General features: G+C 45.5%; 1 protein-coding gene across 1 annotated transcript; it reads right to left on the bottom strand.

Moving 5' to 3' along the window:
* Positions 1–6825: 6825 nt before the first annotated feature.
* On the bottom strand, positions 6826–17847 carry PSMG2 (proteasome assembly chaperone 2). Its single transcript, XM_044294103.1, has 7 exons — positions 17545–17847; positions 13118–13286; positions 11510–11568; positions 11309–11427; positions 10786–10959; positions 10341–10461; positions 6826–7007 (listed from the first exon to the last, which is right to left on the bottom strand). Exons 1-7 carry the CDS (start codon positions 17599–17601, stop codon positions 6924–6926), a joined length of 783 nt encoding a protein of 260 aa, XP_044150038.1. The 5' UTR covers positions 17602–17847; the 3' UTR covers positions 6826–6923.
* Between the last annotated feature and the right edge of the window lie 30 nt (positions 17848–17877).

Here is a 17877-nt window from a genome sequence, read left to right as displayed (position 1 = left end):
TCCGTTAGGTTTCCACTCAGAAGAAGAATTTGGAGCAGAGACAAAAGTTGTGCATGCAATTTGTCTCTGCTTCAAAAAATCTTCGGACCCCATTATAGTCTAAGGGGCCCGTGGGCTCCATTCGGCTCAGTTATGTGCCGAATCCGTAAAATGTATTTCTCACAAAGCATCTCTGAGGGTAATGCCTCTATACAACTGTGACTTTGTTTTGATTGTTATTCATTAAACTCAGAACTGAAGGAACAGATATCTACCAAGGCTACAACATCACAATTCCTCTTACAAAACATTAGGTACAATATCCTGGAAGAACTTCATCAAACTGAAGTACAAGATTTTGCCTTTTACTTTGTTCTGTATCTCTTGGTCACCATTTTTATATGGTAAACAGTTATCAGAATATTTGAAACATGTTGAAATTTGGACCCCACTGGCAGCTGTTTAAATTTGGACCCCACTGGCAGCTAAAGTAGGGGTTACAAGTGGGATACATGTGGAGTTACCTACTATTGATGCGAGGCACATGAGGTTACTAAATTGACTTCACCCCCTTGCCTCACATTAACGGTGAGGTCCCATATCGGGACCACACTAACTTGGGGCTTTTGGCCCATGATATCTCTCACAGTATTAGCCCCAAAGTGTCTCACTTAAGGGTCACAGTTACTTGAGGCAATGAGAAATAACACTGAGTTGAGAGGGGTCTGTCACCACGAATGTAATCTGAAGGCAGCATGTTAAGGGCAGTAGAAATTGAGCAAATTGATATATAGTTTTGTTGGAAAAGATTCAGTAAAACTTGTAATTTTATACATTTATATCTCTCCTTCTGGCTTTATTGTTCAAGGATGTGTTATCGGAGACTGACAGCTGTCTCTGAGGAGATGTTATCGGTGACTGACAGCTGTCTCTGAGGAAATGTTATCGGTGACTGACAGCTGTCTCTGAGGAAATGTTATCGGTGACTGACAGCTGTCTCTGAGGAAATGTTATCGGTGACTGACAGCTGTCTCTGAGGAAATGTTATCGGTGACTGACAGCTGTCTCTGGGGAGATGTTATCGGTGACTGACAGCTGTCTCTGAGGAGATGTTATCGGTGACTGACAGCTGTCTCTGAGGAGATGTTATCGGTGACTGACAGCTGTCTCTGAGGAGATGTTATCGGTGACTGACAGCTGTCTCTGAGGTGTTATCGGTGACTGACAGCTGTCTCTGAGGAGGTGTTATCGGTGACTGACAGCTGTCTCTGAGGAGATGTTATCGGTCCATACTAATGGCAGCATAAAGTAGAGACAGGTGAGTTGATTTCAGCAGTCTGTCATTTATAAGTTATAAGTAAGTGGTTGCCGAGAACCAACATCACAATCATTGCAGACTGGGCCTGGAAAAGAGTCCCGGCCACCTGAGAAGAGTCCTGGTTATCCATGAATTCCTGCTCTCCCGCCCACCTGCTGATGACTGACAGTCTTCTACCTGGTTTTCTCCCCTTCTCTCTAGGAGAGAACTGCCAATCATCAGCAGATGGGTGAGAGAGCAGGAGATTATGGATAACCATGACTCTTCTCAGGGAGATTTCACTCTTTCCAAGGCCTGGGCTGGGATGATTATGATGCTGGTTCTCAGCCACCACTTACTTTTAGCTCATGGTGACACACCGCTGACATCTGCATTTCTGTCACTAATTTATGCTGCCCTCAGTGAGGTCAGCATAAAGTTGATGACAGGTTCCCTTTAAAATCAGAGGAGGTAGGTGGTTGTGACAACTTACCAGCAGCAACTTTATGTATGAGTTACACTAAATACATTGCCCTTTATCAGCACCCCGTGTCAGCAAAGCACTTCTCAAGGTTTTCAGATGGGTTGGAGGAACAAGGCCAAATCCTCTGGATGACTGGCACAGCAGTCCAGGTGGGATCTGCCACTGGTAGACTGTCCTGGTCTACTAAGTGGTACATTTCTGCCAGCTAGATGTCTTTTCGAGTGCCTCTCCCCCCCCCCCCCCCCCCCCCCTCCCCTCCCCTAACATCTTGGTGGCAGTGGGAAAGATGGTACAGCATCCCTCTATTGAAAATGGCCCTTTTTTTTTTTTTTTTGGTGCATTGCATTTACTAATTGTTTTATACACTTTTCTAAACTTTTTATGCCTCGCCCAACAAGGGGGCAAAGCTTCACTAGAAAGGGTGTGGCTTTGAGGGAAAGAGAATGTGGCCTAAATGTGCCTCTGAGTGACAAAATTTGGCCTAATTTTTGGAGTAAAACTATGGCAATTTTTGGGTAGTCTGAGGTAGGAGGTGGTTCGTCTGTGCAACATGTCACCCTGTTTTTTTTCTATGTGTTTTATTTAGTAAACTATCATTTTAGTGATTAGTGCCCCAAAACCATATATATTTTTTTTACCTCTTTATCAATTTATAGATAGCAGAGACTTTAGACTAGGCAGTTTTCTTGGCGCATGGATAATTTTCTCATTCTAGCAGAAATGATGCTTCAAATGTATAAAGTTCATTGTGCCAGAATAATAAATGTTAAAGGGAACCTGTCATCTGGATTTTGGGTATAGAGCTGAGGACATGGGTTGCAAGATGGCCGCTAGGACATCCGCAATATCCAGTCCCCATAGCTCTCTGTGCTTTTATTGTGTAAAAAAAATAACTTTATAGATATGTAAATGAACCTTAGATGAGTCCTGTCTCCTCCATGCTTGAGAGATGAGTCCAGTGTTCTTACTCTGAGCCCAGCACTGCCTCGCATCCTCCGAATCTCCTCCTTGCTCCCCAAGGTCACAAAGCTAGAGCACCGTAATCTCGCAATGCGGGAGCTAGCGCATGCGCAGTTCGTTCAGAGGCTGATGCCAGCACAGGGAAGGAACACTATGCTGACACTGCGCATGCGCTAGCACGTGCATCGCAAGATTACGCCGCTCTAGCTTTGTGACGTCTGGGAGCAAGGAGGCGATTTTGAGGATGCGGAGCGATGCTGGGCTCCGGAAACGTTTGTAACAGCTTCTTACTTGCCTCATTTATTTATATATATAAAATTGTTGTTTTTTTTTGCACACAATAAAAGCAGAGAGCTATGGGGAATGGATATTGCGGATGTGGCCATTGAGCAGCCCATGTCCTCGGCTCTATACCCAAAATCCAAGTGACAGGTTCCCTTTAAGACCGTGACTAATATTCTTAGACATTAACTTATTTCAGTAATGTATCAGGGGTGCCATATACAGTACTCAGAATCTGTGGAACTGTTACTTTGTTTCTTTATACAGTGTCGTTTAACTACTGCCTTCTGTTCTTCCTGTGGTCACGGCCACTGTAAAATGTTTTTGCTGACGGGGATTTTGTGTGAAAATCATGACATCACACTGGTTCCTGTTCTCCTGCGTCTTGATTTATTTTGAGAAGGATTCTAAGTAATGATTTGCATAGTTGTGTTATTGTTTTGCCAATAAATAAGTGAAAAAATGAAGCTCTTACGAGAAAGGAAGTACGCTGACCAGACAGCACAGTATACATTTTGCAGATTGCGCTGTTAAACCACAAGCAGCTTGCATAACTCTGTGTCTAGGTGCATTGTGCGGTTTAAGGCATAAGGAATTAAAGATTATGAAAACAGCGGCTAACAGCATTCACTGAACAGTATGTATTTCAGAACAGGGGATTCTAAACATAAAAAAGTGATTTTAAGGACAGACAGGGGGATGAGTTTGAATCGACAAGTGGTCATGCATGCACCCCATCACTCCTACGGGGGGCAATGGAATAAGTGCTGTACACGGCTGTTTCTGTTTGTCCCCATCTCTCACTTATCATGTGGATAGGTGATAATATAAATTATCTTTATTTATCATGTGCCAACATATTCTGCAGCATTTTACAGTCAGAAGATTCACATACCAACAACAAATTAGCAGTTAAGGAATGAGGGCCTTGCTTGTAAGACCTTACAATCTAAATGTCCTTTGTGGGGCAACCTCTTAATGTTTTTTTACTGTAATTTAAAAAAAATTGTTCTGGGGTGTCACGCACCATGGAAAATGGGTATCAATAATGTTACAGATATAAGGTGCTATATAGAAACTTGTTAATTTGAGTGTTTTTCAAATGTACCAATGACCATGAAAAGGTTTCTGCCACCTATGATGACCCTAAAAATAGACAGTAAAAACAAATGACCAACTTAGTCAGTACCTGCAAATAATGCAACAGCACACTGCAAATATACAAGATATGAACCAATGCTATACTCAATTGAAGTACTTTGCAAATATATTTTGCCCCCATCCACTACTGCAAGGTGATCTCTTTCTGGATGGGAACCTACTCTATGATACATCTTTCTGAACTAATTTGAGACCCATTGACACAGAGACCATGCACTTGCTCCAGCATATATGATGTAAATTGAAAGCAGTCATGTACTGCAAAGTTAGGGAAAGTTTATTTTTATTTTTTGACACACCCCAATGTAAGGAACAATGTTTTCCCGAGTATCTATGCAAAAGTGTCTCTATCCAAACTATGCAGAATAAGAATTGTACCTTGCTTTTCAGTCCTCAAGTAGATAGGTTCTGGCTGTGCCCAGCAATGATGGTTACTTTTGCTTATTTTCCACTCAGGCCTGTCAATCACTTGGTTGCATAAGATATTAAAACAGTGGGCAAAAAGTAGGCAATACAATTGTAGCCCTAAACATATTGAAATGAGACCAAAGCTGCAAGGAGGCGCTGCCCTCCCTGATTTTTTCTTGTACTTCATAGCCAGTCAGCTGCGGTTCCTGAAGTGCTGGGTTACTGAGACCCCTCGGCCTAACGCTGAGGCTCATCTACATGGGTATCTTGGACTTTGCACTCTGTGGCCAGTTTTGGAAGGCTCCAGTTCGCTGTCACAGTGTGTCCTACCGATTCATAAACTGGCCCATCAGGTTTGGCAGGCGTCGAAATTAAATCTATACAAGGATTTGCCCAGCGAGATCCCCATATGGGACAATTGCATGTTCCCCCATCTGTATCGGTTGGAGGGAGTGTCAGAATGGAGGAGGCATGGAATAAGCGCATTGGGGGATGTGTTTGAGGGAAGGCAGCTGATTTCATTTTCCCAGATGCAGGAGAGGTTTAGAGTACCGCGTACCCTCTTTTATAGATACCTCCAGCTACGGCACGCAGTACAGGCCCAATTTCGAGGAGATGACAGAGGTATATCTAAGTACCCCATCATTGGTGTTCTCAGATCCCAGGGACCCAGAGGGATGATATCGGCGCTTTACACTCATCTGCTGGATTGTCATATGCGGGTAACCCCACTGGCGGTGGAGACCAAATGGAAGGGGCACATACCCTCCCTGTCCTCTGAGGAATGGGAGGAGGCTTTGCTGGCACCAACAAGGGTATCCCCCTCAATCAATAACAGGATGACACAGCTCTTTATCCTACATTATAGCTACCTGTCCCCCACCAGACTCTATAAGATGGGTAGGTTGGATCACTCTCGGTGTCATAGGTGCGGTTCGGAGGGCGCCAACTTCTGGCATATGATATGGGAGTGCCCGGACATACATCGGTTCTGGATGTCGATCTTGGAGGTTCTCCAGACCTTGGTCCCTCCGACGCTGCGGTTGTGCCCCAAGATGTGTATCCTGGGTATAGTAGACGAGGAAGCTTGGTCGCATTACCACAAGATTTTCCTGGAAAGGACTCTGTTCTTGGCTAGGAAAGCGATTGCGCTTCGCTGGATGGGGGAGTTTCTTCCCTCAAAGGGTCAATGGCTATCGATGGTAAACAGTGCGATCTCTATGGAGAAGGTGGTCTATAAACACAGGGGGTGCCCCCAGAAGTTTGATAGGGTGTGGTCGGGGTGGTGCTCTTCACCGCTCACTATGCACGCACCACGTGCGTAGAGGTTGGTTAGGGTTCACTTGATCTGCGAGGATCTTTCCCTTGGTGTCTGTTGTGATTTTTGTCATATGCTGTTGGTGGGGAAGTCCAATGGGGCTCTCTCACTTCTAATGCTTATCTGTTGATGTTGTGCATTTCTCTTATCTGTAATCCCTGCTTGTGTATTCGCACCATTTGTGATACTTTGCCTATATATCTCTGATGGACCCTTGCGTGGGCCTTCTGTGATGTCATGTGTATGCCATACTTGTTTTACTATCCTTGAATAAAACGAGTTTAAAAAAAAAACATATTGAAATAAAATTTCTTAAAGGGTTTGTGTCACAAAGCATATTCTACATTTTTCAAACCAGCACCTGGATCTGAATACTTTTGTAATTGCATGTAATTAAAAAGTTTGTATAGCCTATGAGTTGTGTGGTGGTGGTGGTGTTGTTGAGTTTTGTGGCTTTTCCTTCTCCCGTCTTTTTAGGGTTTCAAAAACACCAGGAAAACATGTTACAAAATAAAATTAAAAAAATCTTGAAATGTATGCCTTTCCTTCAGTCGTGTGTGTATAAGCCCCAAGTAACAGTTTATTGAGCCAAAGTCAGGGTTGGATCTAAAAGGGAGGCAGATAAAAAGGAAAGACTTCTCTCAAGTTGACAACCATTAAGATTTCCGTTCTTCTGATCAGTTATTTTTGAGGGGAGAAAGTGCTTTTTACAGGACTTTCTCCCGTCCAAAATAACTGATTATAATTTGTGCTCAAAATAACAGATCCGTTTTTTTCCTTTGTCTGTGAACTTGGCTTAAAGCTACGGGGTGGAGTTATCAGATGACAGCCAAGAGCATTGTATTTATGGTCATGTCATCAGTCTCTATACAGATGATATCAGTACTCAACAGATGTAACAGGAATAATCACACAGAACAATACGCCACCAGAAGCTTAGAAAACATTCATTCTTTATAACAGGATATAAAACAATGATACAACAGTGGATGGTTTTCTAATAACTCTGGACCAACGTAAAATTAGTTCACCAGTTAGAAAAGTGCTGATGGAAGACCGCTGCCAAAAAGTAACCTCCAGGAGCTTGGAGTCTTCCAGAGAGCTGTGCCAGCGTCATCCTGAAAACAGACATTCGTTATACTGGGAGATATGTTATCTCTACAAACGTCACCAAAGTTTTTTCACTGTATAATAATAAGTCTTCTGTCTAATACATTTTATGCATTAATTCCTCACAGTTTTCAGGATTTCTGCCCAGCACAGGTTTTTCTCTTCTGAAAGTACCAATGAAGGTTTGCAATCATTGACTACAAGCAGGGATCTTGAAAACCATGAAGAATTAAATATCCATAAAGTGCAAATTCACACGCTACGCATTTCAGACGAACGCATGTCGTCCTTCATGCCATGATGGAGGAGAAAATAGCGTTGCACTCCAAGACCACAGCAAGAGAAGAGCGCACGTCCAGTCTGCACCCTGACTGGTGGAGGCCCGTGTCTGGGCTTTAGGCCAGAAGATAAGCCGGGGGCTCAATTAATGGTAAAGCCTGCAGCCCTTCATTTCTGTCTGGCGCAGTAAGAACAGTGAGGGCAGTAGTGGGGAGAGAAGTGTATGCCAAACATCTACAGGCCTGAACGCACTGCAAGAGGAGGCAAATCCCAAAGACACACAGCCCGCTATTGTCTTACTCTGCCAGGCCGGCCGCCAAGTAAGCTGAGGATTGTCGATGAGAAAGCTAGCAGCTCCATTTTCCCCCCTCACGAGAGCCAAGTTTTGCTGGGGAGGACAGAGAGCACCCCAGGTAAGGAGGATCCATGATCCTGATGAGAGATAGAGGACCAGGCGAGCTAGGCAGAACAGAGAGAGTGTCTGAGAACAGGATCCAAGTTAACCCTTGTAAATCCAGAAGATAGGGGAGCAAGGGGAAGGAATCCCAACACCTAGGCTATTACTGTACACTACTGGGATAAAGGGGAATCCAGTAATATGCTCATCTTTCCAATAGTTTCTGCCCAACCTAGCTCCAGCTGTGTCATCTTCGTTGGTGTGCTACCCCTTGGGGGGGGGGGGGATAGCTAAACAGGAGTTTAGCAGATACAAGTGAGTAAAAGAGTAAAATGACCTGATTTCATGTAGAAGCTGGTTTCCCTCCTTAGAGCCACGGTTCCCTCTAAGATGTGTTCTCTGGAAATAAAAGTTAATTCTAAACTCTGCAACAAGCAAAGCCGTTATTAGTCTTGCTAATCCTAGTTAGTATGTTGTTTTAACCCTCTCCTTTTCACAGTGCAAGGCTTAAAAGGGAACTCTGGTGACAGGTGGTTTGTGACGGTCTGGAAGCCCAAAATAAATAGCAGTTATGTCTACCTCCTAAAACGGATTTGCTCAGTGCCTGCAGGAGGGTATAGCTGAGAGGTATAGCTTCCTAGTGGCAGCAGCTATACCCGTGGGTCTTCTGTGTCCCCCAATGATATGAGTGAGAAAGTACAGTATTAGGCTACATGTACATGACCGTTGTGTGTTTTGCGGTCCACAAATTGCGGATCCGCAGAACACGGATGGCGTCCGTTCCACAATTTGCGGAACGGCACGGACAGCCATTAATATAACTGCCTATTCTTCTCCGCAAAATTGACAAGAATAGATTATATTTTTTTGCGGACCACAGAACGGAGCGACGGATGCAGACAGCACACGGAGTGCTGTCCGCATCTTTTGCGGCCCCATTGAAGTGAATGGGTCTGCATCTAAGCTGTAAAAACTGCGGCTCGGATGCGGCTCAAAACAACGGTCGTGTGCATGTAGCCTTACAAAGTATTTTATTACTATCGAGATCATGGATCTATATTGTGTGCATCTGTTCACACACAGCAGCAGATTTGTTGCTGAAACTTCTTTGACTTAAAATGTAAATCTATACTTCTGAAAAGGGTTGCTTCTGCAGCATGTGCATGGATTTCTGCAAACCGCATTCAGATGTATAGAGAGGCACAAAAATGTCTGTTAAAAATCTGTACATATACTATAGATAGATACTGATTGAGAATGGGTTGCACCTACCACAGATAGAGAACCTTCTTTAAAGGGAGTCTGTCACCCGGAAATGCACTGATAAACCAGGCACTTGTACGACTAGCTCAGCTGAACGTAATTATACCTTAAACTTACTGATCCTTTGCTTTATTCTAGAGAAAAAGTACTTTTAATCCATATGTAAATAAGCAGTAAAGTGCAAAGAGGGCGGTCCCAAGTCACTCTGTGCACCCTGCTCCTCCCTTTTTTTGCCTCTTCTTCTTGATTGCCAGACATGGCCCTGTCAAGCAAGGCGCTGGCAGAGAAATCGGGAGTGCACAGAGTGATTTGGGACCGCCCTCTGTGCACTTAACTACTCATCTGCACATGGATTAAGAGCACTTTGTCTCCAGAATGAAGTAACCGATTACTAAGGGATATCATTACATTCAGCTGAACTAGCTCTACAAGGCATTGTGCCTGGTTTAACATTGAATTTCCCGGTGACAGACTCAATGCAGCATATCGCCATGTAAGGCAAGTGCTCTAAAACATTACCATGCCTTTCTTGTGAAAACCAAGAGCTCTAATCCTGTGAAACGCTTGTTTTTATTTTTACACAAATAAGATTTTCAGTGCATCAAGGACAGGGCCACTCAGTTTGGTGCACCATTGTTCCGCCAGTAACACCGCCCAGCACCCGATTGACATTTTCTAAGATTTCAGAGCTACTGGAGCTGACACACAGGATGCCAGGTGCACCGAAGTTATTTTTTGCATAAAAATAAGAAAACTCCTTTGGCCTCTTTCTCACGGTCAGTATTTCTGCATCAGTATTTGTAAGCCAAAACCAGGAGTGGGTCCAAAACACAGAAAAGGCACGAATATTTCTATTATACCTTTTCTCTGAAGGGTCCACTTCTGGTTTTGGCTTACAAATCCTGACCATATGAAACCGGCCACAGGATTTTATGTCAAGATTTTCCCAAGCAAGGTATGGTCATCTTACATAGCGGTATGCTCACCTAGTCACCTTAAAAATCAGTTTCAGACTCCCTTTAAGACAGTGTACCTGAATTGTAGTCCTCAGAGCCCACCTATCAGGATGTTTTCAGGATTTCCTTAGTATAGAGCAGGTGATATAATTAGTGTGTATCACCACAGATATTCTGAAATCATGACCAGCAGGTGAGCCCTAAAGACTGGACTGAGGAACACTGCTTGAAGGGATTTTCCAGGAACAGAAAAACATGGCTGCTTTCTACATACCATGAGTGCTATCTCTGGTTATTTGTAATACCGGATTTGTAATACCGGAGCTGATGAATATGGTATTTGCATTCTTTTCTTCACTTTTCTAAACCATACCAATTATTAGTTCTCCTGTAAGGACCGTTGTCCTTTACTGAGAACTTGCCATTGCTTATAAAGGTTTACTTACTGGAAGATCAAGTAGATGAAGCCATCTGTTAACATGATCAAGAAGTGCAAAAGCGTCAGGGATGTTGTCACCTTCAGAGCAGAATTTTAGGACAACAGCCAAATGTATGCCCTCAGAACAACTGGAACAGAAGAAGCATAATGACAGTGACATATACAAAGTCATAGCGCTGTTATCTGCAGCGGACCAGTAATACATGCTGTCTATTCAAAGGAATGGATGATCATGCATTATATGGCCGGGCTGAGTTGCATCGAGAGCAACAAGGTCTTTTCAGCAGCTCTGCACTCTGCTAATAAAGGGGGTCCCTAGCAGGAAAACCCCTCTCTAAGATATCTAGATTCCCTTACGGGGCAGGGTTTCCCAGTTAGGACACCTTTACAGTAACCCAAGAGGGAAAAGTAACATTAATAGCAGAGGGACATAGAAACCAAGGGACATGTACCAGTCTTCAAACAACCGCTTTGTAAAACCTCCTCCAGGGATGGAAATCTTTTTCTCCTCATCATTTATGCCTGGATATAAAGACATTTTCTCCATTTCCTTCCACTCTAATGTCTTCATCGTGTCTGCCACCAACGCCTGCAAAGCTGGAGTGGCTAAGTAGCGGAAGGGAGTCCTGTAGAAGACATGGATGGTTCATTCAGTAACTCCATTTTTTGGAAGCTTTTGATACGTCATAGCGACAAATCAAAGGTTTTGATCGGTGGGGGTCCAAGCACCGAGACAAAGTCTGATCTCTAGAATAAGGAGTTAGAAATGCTCAGCAGGGATGTGAAGATGGCCTCACAGACATTCTATTGAGCCCGTCTTCATTTCCGTGCTCAGCAGTGAGGAGAGGCATTGCTCTAACTCCTCATGATAGCGAATGGCAGGGGTCCCAATGCTTGGACCCCCACTAATCAAAACCTTTTATGTGTAGCTATGACATATCAAAAAGTTACTCTTTAAGTAGCCTTGATACATACCCCAAAAGCTGGCTATCGTCTCGTTGGTATGCATGGCTGCTGGAAAGGAGAACTACTCTTGAGAAGGCACACTTCTTAATCCAGCAGGTTAAAGCTTGGCAGAAGGCCCTGGATTTTTTCTTTAGAGACAGAGAAAGAAGTGAGTGATGAACGGCCAGTGAGATCCATCAGATATCAGCCAATGTCTGACATCACTCCTACCTTTATTAATGGAGACCTGATCTGCAGGACTGCAAGCTTCTTGTCACATGATGCGTATACTGTAGAGAATGGTACAAATATAAGTATACAGAGACGTAGAATGTGACTGGACATATTAGGGAACAATACATAACAAAGGGGTTGTCCAATATTTTGATACTGATGGCTTATCCTCAGGACAGGTCATCAATACCAGAACAGTGGGGTCCAACTCCTGGCACCCCCGCTGATCAGCTGTTTGTAGAGGCTGGCGAGTGCTGCGGCCTCTTCACAGCTTGCTAAGCACAGTGCCGTACACTGCATAGTGGCTATGCTTGGTATTGCAGTCAGGCACATTCACATGAATGTGGATGAGCTGCACCTAGGCTGTGTGATCGATGAACATGTCGTCTTTGGCCTAGGAAGAGCTTGCAGTACTTACCAGAGAGCCACAACCTCTCCAGACAGCTCCAACATCTGGGACCACCACCGATCAGATACTGATGACCTATCCTGGAGATACTGTAGGCAAACTATTTCAAAATCTTGGACAACCCCTTTAATAACTTTTTGCCTCAGGAAACCCTAAATAGGGAGTTCTTAAAACCAGGATTCATGGACTCCTAAGAAAGTTGTGGTTATATTTCAGAGAATGCATAAAAAGAGAGAGAATGGGTTTCAATGGACCATCTAAGAGGTTTGTGGTAAATAAGAGGTTAACAGCCACCGCTCAACATTGAGGGTATACTTTAAAAGGGTTCTCCAGGATTTACATATTGAAGACCTATAATCAGGCATACATTTACATTTTTTTGTGACCAAGGGCACTTTCACACTAGCGTTATTCTTTTCCGGCATTGAGTTCCGTCCTAGGGGCTCAATACCAGAAAAAAAATGATCAGTTTTATCCTAATGCATTCAGTATGCATCAAGATGTCTTCAGTTCAGTATCTCTTACGGTACTTGACCGGAGAAAATACCGCAGCATGCTGCGGTATTTTCTCCAGCCAAAATTCCGGAACACTTGCCGGAATGCCGGATCCGGCACCAAGTGTTCTGGCAAAACGGATCCCGTTTCTCAGTAGGCGCAGACCTTTAAAACTGTTAAAAAAAAAAATATAAAAAAAAATAAAATACCAGATTTGTTTTTCTGGATGACACCAGAGAGATGGATCCGGTATTTCAATGCATTTGTGAGACGGATCAGTCTACAAATGCTATCCGTTTGCGCACGGATTTCCAGATCCAGCAGGCAGTTCAGGCAACGGAACTGCCTGCCGGATCCTCACAACGCAAGTGTGAAAGTACCCCAAGCTGTTTGAGGCCTTGCTGTACACAGAAAGAAATGAAGTTTTGGGAGCACCGTTAGACAGTATATGTTCATTGTTGTGTCATTTACACCATCTTTTTCTAGAATCTATTTATTTTGCCATTATATATGACGTCTACTAAACAACGTGTCATGTATAGTTACGTCGTAGGAATACCACACACTAGTCTGTCTTATGTAAAGTATATGTAACATAGGGAAGCAGATGCTGGAGCACCGACTCCTCCACAGACATATCATTAGCACTGGTCTGAAGCTCTTCAGATCCTATGACTTATCCGTTTCTGGTCGGTACTCACCTTCAGCATTCACACACATTTCCTCTGCATGTTCTTTAGTAGCATATGGATTACTGCCCACCATAGGTACAAGACAATCCGTGTAAAAATAGCCCACCTTTGGCATATCCAGTGAGGAAACTATCAGGTCAGCGGCAAGTTGTCCAACATTTCCTACAGACACTGCGGGCTAAAGAAAAGAGATGATGTGAAGACACCTAGAAATGTAAAAAAATAAAAGAATAAAGGGGACGGCCACACGGCACAGCCGAGCTGCGATTGGGAGCTGCCTGTGACAGAGTACCACGAGACAATAGCCACTGCTGCATCCTATTAATTACAACCGCATCGTTTCTTCCATTTTCACCATTAGAGGGGTTGTCTGGGATTTACATATTGATGGCTTGTTCTCAGGATAAGTCATTGATATCAGATCGGTGGGGGTCCGACTCCCACTGCCCCCGCCAATCCTCGTGGGTGCTCAAACCTCTTCCTAGACCAGTGACGTCAGATTCATTGGTCACATGGCCTACACGCAGCTTAGTCTCATTCGAGTATATGGTGCTCAGCTGTAATACCAAGCACAGCCACTATACAATGTACGGCGCTGTGCTTGGTAAGCTGCAAGGAGGCCGTGGCACTCACAGGAGAGCCGTGCCCCCCCCCCCCCCCCCCCCCCCTCAATCAGCTGATTGGCAGGGGGCTGGGAGTCAGACCCCACTGATCTCATATTGATGACCTATCCTGTAGATAGATCTCCAATGTGTTAATGCTGGAGAACCCCTTCAATGGCCAGGCAGTAACCCGCAAAACTGATAGTTAACAATGCGGTGATTAGTTAATAGGATTGTTAGGAATCTGTAGTGGTAGAACCGTTTGTGGTACACAAGGTTTTTTGATGGGCAAGGTGACCAAGAAATGGCAAATCATTTTTTCTGCTGTAGCATTCACCATGCAGGAAATATATTTTGATATTTTATTAGTTTGGACATTTTTAGATGCTGTCTATTTATTTTTTATATGCAAAATTGGGAAAGGAGGTATTTGGCTTAATATCTGTATATTTTTAGTCCCCATAGGGGGCTTAAACATGTGATCTTCTGATCGCTTGGAACATAGACTAACAGAATACTACTGCAGGCTATGGGATTTTTACTGACTGCTTGTCAAGCCCTGCCACAAGCACAGCATAGCAGGCATCTTACTACGGCAATGCTAGGAGCCTTCATGGGGCCCAGTAACTGATTGATGCCCCTCCCTCAATTGCCATGATTACTTTTATTTTATTCTTTAAATCCTATGCTCATCAAGGGAATAAAATTTAGGAAATACTGCGTCTAGGGTTGAGCGAACTTGTGTGTTCAAGTTCAGCATACAAGGTCCAGGTTATCTAAGAATTCCGTTATGGATTCCGCTACCACGGACCATAAAGCCTCATTTACACGTCAGTGATTGTGAGCCAAAACCAGGAGTGCAGCCTCCACAGACATTAGGCATGAGAGAAAGATCTGCTCCTGTTCTGTGTTGAGCCGCACCTGGTTTTGGCTCAAGATCACTGACATGTGAATGAGACTTAACTTACGGTCCGTGGCAGCGGAATCCACAACAGAATTCTTAGATTTCCCAAACCTTGTACGCCGAAAACGAAAGCAGAAGCTCGCTCATCCCGAGCTGTGTCACATCAGGGTCATTGCTTCCAGCCATAACGGCTACGATAGAACCATCCTGGCAAATCCCATTCCACATAATAATAATAATTATTATTATTATTAAAGCGCCATTCATTCCATAGCGCTGTACATATAATAAGGGGTGCACATACATAATACAGACAATTGTACTAATCATAAACAAGATGAGTTACAAACTGGTACAGAAGGAGAGAGGGCCCTGCCCGTGAGGGCTTACAATCTACATCATGGGTGTCAAACATGCGGCCCGCAATGAATATCTTTGCGGCCCGGCAGTCTAGTATCTCTGAACATGAGCGCGCTGCTATCGGCGCGCTCATGTTCTCTCAGCAGCACAGGGAGAAGGAAGCTGTCCTCCCTCCCCCTGTGCTGCTGCCGCTGCCACCAATGAGAAGAGAGGGGGGGAGGAGGGGCGGGCGCACTGAGCCACCAATGATAGGACTATTCCCATACAGAGCGGCGCCCAGCGATGTCTCAGCACTCACCATTAGTCCTGGGCGCCGCTCCGTTCGCCCGCAGTGCCCCATTACTGTCTCCTCTCCTGCTCCACATGCTGCTGATTACTATCGGAGCGATGGGAGGAGACATCAGCTTCACTAGTGGGCGTTCCTTCTCCCTGCGCTGCGATTGGACAGCGCTACAGCCAGGAAGAAGGAACGCCCACTAGTGAAGCTGATGTCTCCTCCCATCGCTCCGATAGTAATCAACAGCATGTGGAGCAGGAGAGGAGACAGTAATGGAGCACTGCGGGCGAACGGAGCGGCGCCCAGGACTAATGGTGAGTGCTGAGACATCGCTGGGCGCCGCTCTGTGTGGCCTGATAGTGAAAGTCAGTCTTTAACACAATACAGGAGGCGGGTGCCGGCAGCAGAATCGCATTGCCGGCACCCTGCCGCTGACAGGGAGCTGCGATCAGAGGCAGTTAACCCCTTAGGTGCCGCACCTGAGGGGTTAACTGCTGATCTGCCAGTACCAGCCTCCTGTATAAAGGGGTAATTTATCATTGGTGGTGCAGTGTGCCCCCCCCCCCCCCCCTCAACCCCCCATCCCATTAAAATCATTGGTGGCACAGTGCGCCAGCCCCTCAACCCCCCCAGTATTAAAATCATTGGTGGAAGTGGCCACAGGGACCTCTCCCCTCCCCCTCATTGGTGGTGCAGTGGCAGCTTCTGATCGGAGCCCCAGCTGTGTAATCCTGGGGCTCCGATCAGTTACCATGGCAGCCAGGACGCTACAGAAGCCCTGGTTGCCATGGTAACATCCCTGATGCTGTGTGCACAAGGCACAGAGCAGCAGGGACAGTGTGAAGTCCTATTCACCCTGATAGAGCTGAATAGGACAAGGGATGAAAGATCCCAGGTTCTCGCCCCTAAGGCTACTTTCAATCTTGCGTTCAGAGCGGATCCGCTCATATAATGCAGACGGTGGATCCGTTCAGAACGGATCCGTCTGCATTATATTGTAAAAAAAAAATATTATTTTTTTGATGCGGCCCACATAAACATAATTGGTTGTAGGCTTGTCTGAAGAGGTGGGTTTTCAGGTTTCTTTTGAAGGATTTCACTGTAGGTGAGAGTCTGATATGTTGGGGTAGGGAGTTCCAGAGTATGGGGGATGCACGGGAGAAATCTTGGAGTCGATTGTGGGAAGAGGCGATAAGAGGAGAGGAGAGAAGGAGGTCTTGTGAGGATCGGAGAGTGCGTGTGGGGATGTATCGGGAAAGTAGCTCAGAGATGTAGGGAGGGGACAGGTTATGGACGGCCTTGTATGCGTTTGTCAGTACTTTGAAGTGGATTCATTGGGCAATGGGGAGCCAGTGAAGGGATTGGCAGAGAAGTAATAAGGTGAGAGGTGGATTAGTCGGGCAGCAGTTGAGGATAGATTGGAGGGGTGCGAGGGTGCTAGATGGAAGGCCACAGAGGAGAATGTTGCAGTAGTCTAGGCGGGAGATAATGAGGGCATGTACAAGCATTTTTGCAGATTCGAAGTTAAGGAAAGCGCGGATGCGGGAGATGTTTTTGAGTTGGAGGCGGCAGGTGGTGGAAAGGGCTTGGATGTGCGGTCGGAAGGAAAGGGCAGAATCTAAGGTCACTCCAAGGCAGCGGGCTTTGTTGACTGGGGATAATGTGCAGCCATTGATAGTGATAGATAGGTCTGTTGGGGGGGTTGAACAAGATGGGGGAAAGATTATGAATTCTGTCTTATCCATGTTAAGTTTAAGAAAGTGAGAGACGAAGAAGGATGATATAGAAGATAGACATTGTGGGATTCTTGATAGTAAGGTGGTGATGTCTGGACCAGAGAGGTAGATTTGTGTGTCGTCAGCGTAGGAGTGATACTGAAAGCCATGGGACTCTATGAGCTGTCCCAGGCCAAAAGTGTAGATAGAGAAGAGCAGGGGTCCTAGGACAGAGCCTTGCGGGACACCAACAGAGAGGGCATGAGACGAGGAGGTGGTGCGGGGGTGGGAGACGCTAAACATCCGGTCTGTGAGGTATGATGTGATCCAGGAGACAGCCAGGTCAGTGATGCCATTACAATCCATTCCATTACATCTCCTTCTTGGTTTGGGGATTCTGGAGGGTCCTGCTCAGCACTGGTGAGGGGCAAGAACCCTGAACCCCTTCCATTTGGAGGAGGCTCTGGTTTGCCTGACAGAAGCCTGGAACGCACAAGTGTGAACACAGCATAAAGGAGGTCTATGGGATGTGGCTGCTTTCCCCGGGGTCATCTGTCAGTGCGGCGCTGTGCACTCACCAGGAGCAGGGTGCAGTCCGCTGGGGGGCTCCACTCACCGGCAGCCGGCACGAACATGACTGTGCGCACTAATGTGTATCACTAGAGGCGCGCACCATAGACGTCACTAGAACAGCGTCCAACAGGCCCCGCTGTCATGGATACAGCTGTCCTCAGAGATGCCTGAAGGGCCTGCGCTCAGGCATTATAGCTGTCCAAACAAACCCCTGCCTTCTTAAAAGGCCCCGCTGTCATGGATACAGCTGTCCTTAACGATGCCTGAAGGGCCTGCGCTCAGGAGTTATAGCTGTCCAAACAAACCCCTGCCTTCTTAAAAGGCCCCGCTGTCATGGA

The sequence above is a fragment of the Bufo gargarizans genome, chromosome 5 (assembly GCF_014858855.1).
Source record: "Bufo gargarizans isolate SCDJY-AF-19 chromosome 5, ASM1485885v1, whole genome shotgun sequence".
In the NCBI taxonomy this organism is placed as follows: Eukaryota; Metazoa; Chordata; class Amphibia; order Anura; family Bufonidae; genus Bufo; species Bufo gargarizans.
Note: the sequence above shows the minus strand (reverse complement) of the source record. Positions and strands in the feature narration are given on the sequence as shown.

Bases quoted from the DNA above. Each gene is read 5' to 3' on its own strand.
- PSMG2 (XM_044294103.1), bottom strand. From the start codon at position 17,601: ATGTTCGTGCCGGCTGCCGGTGAGTGGAGCCCCCCAGCGGACTGCACC. The intron at 11,569-13,117 runs GTGAGTACCGAC...CATTCTCTACAG, and splicing joins AATGTGTGTGAATGCTGAAG to TATACGCATCATGTGACAAG. The intron at 7,008-10,340 runs GTAAGTAAACCT...GTCTGTTTTCAG, and splicing joins TTCATCTACTTGATCTTCCA to GATGACGCTGGCACAGCTCT.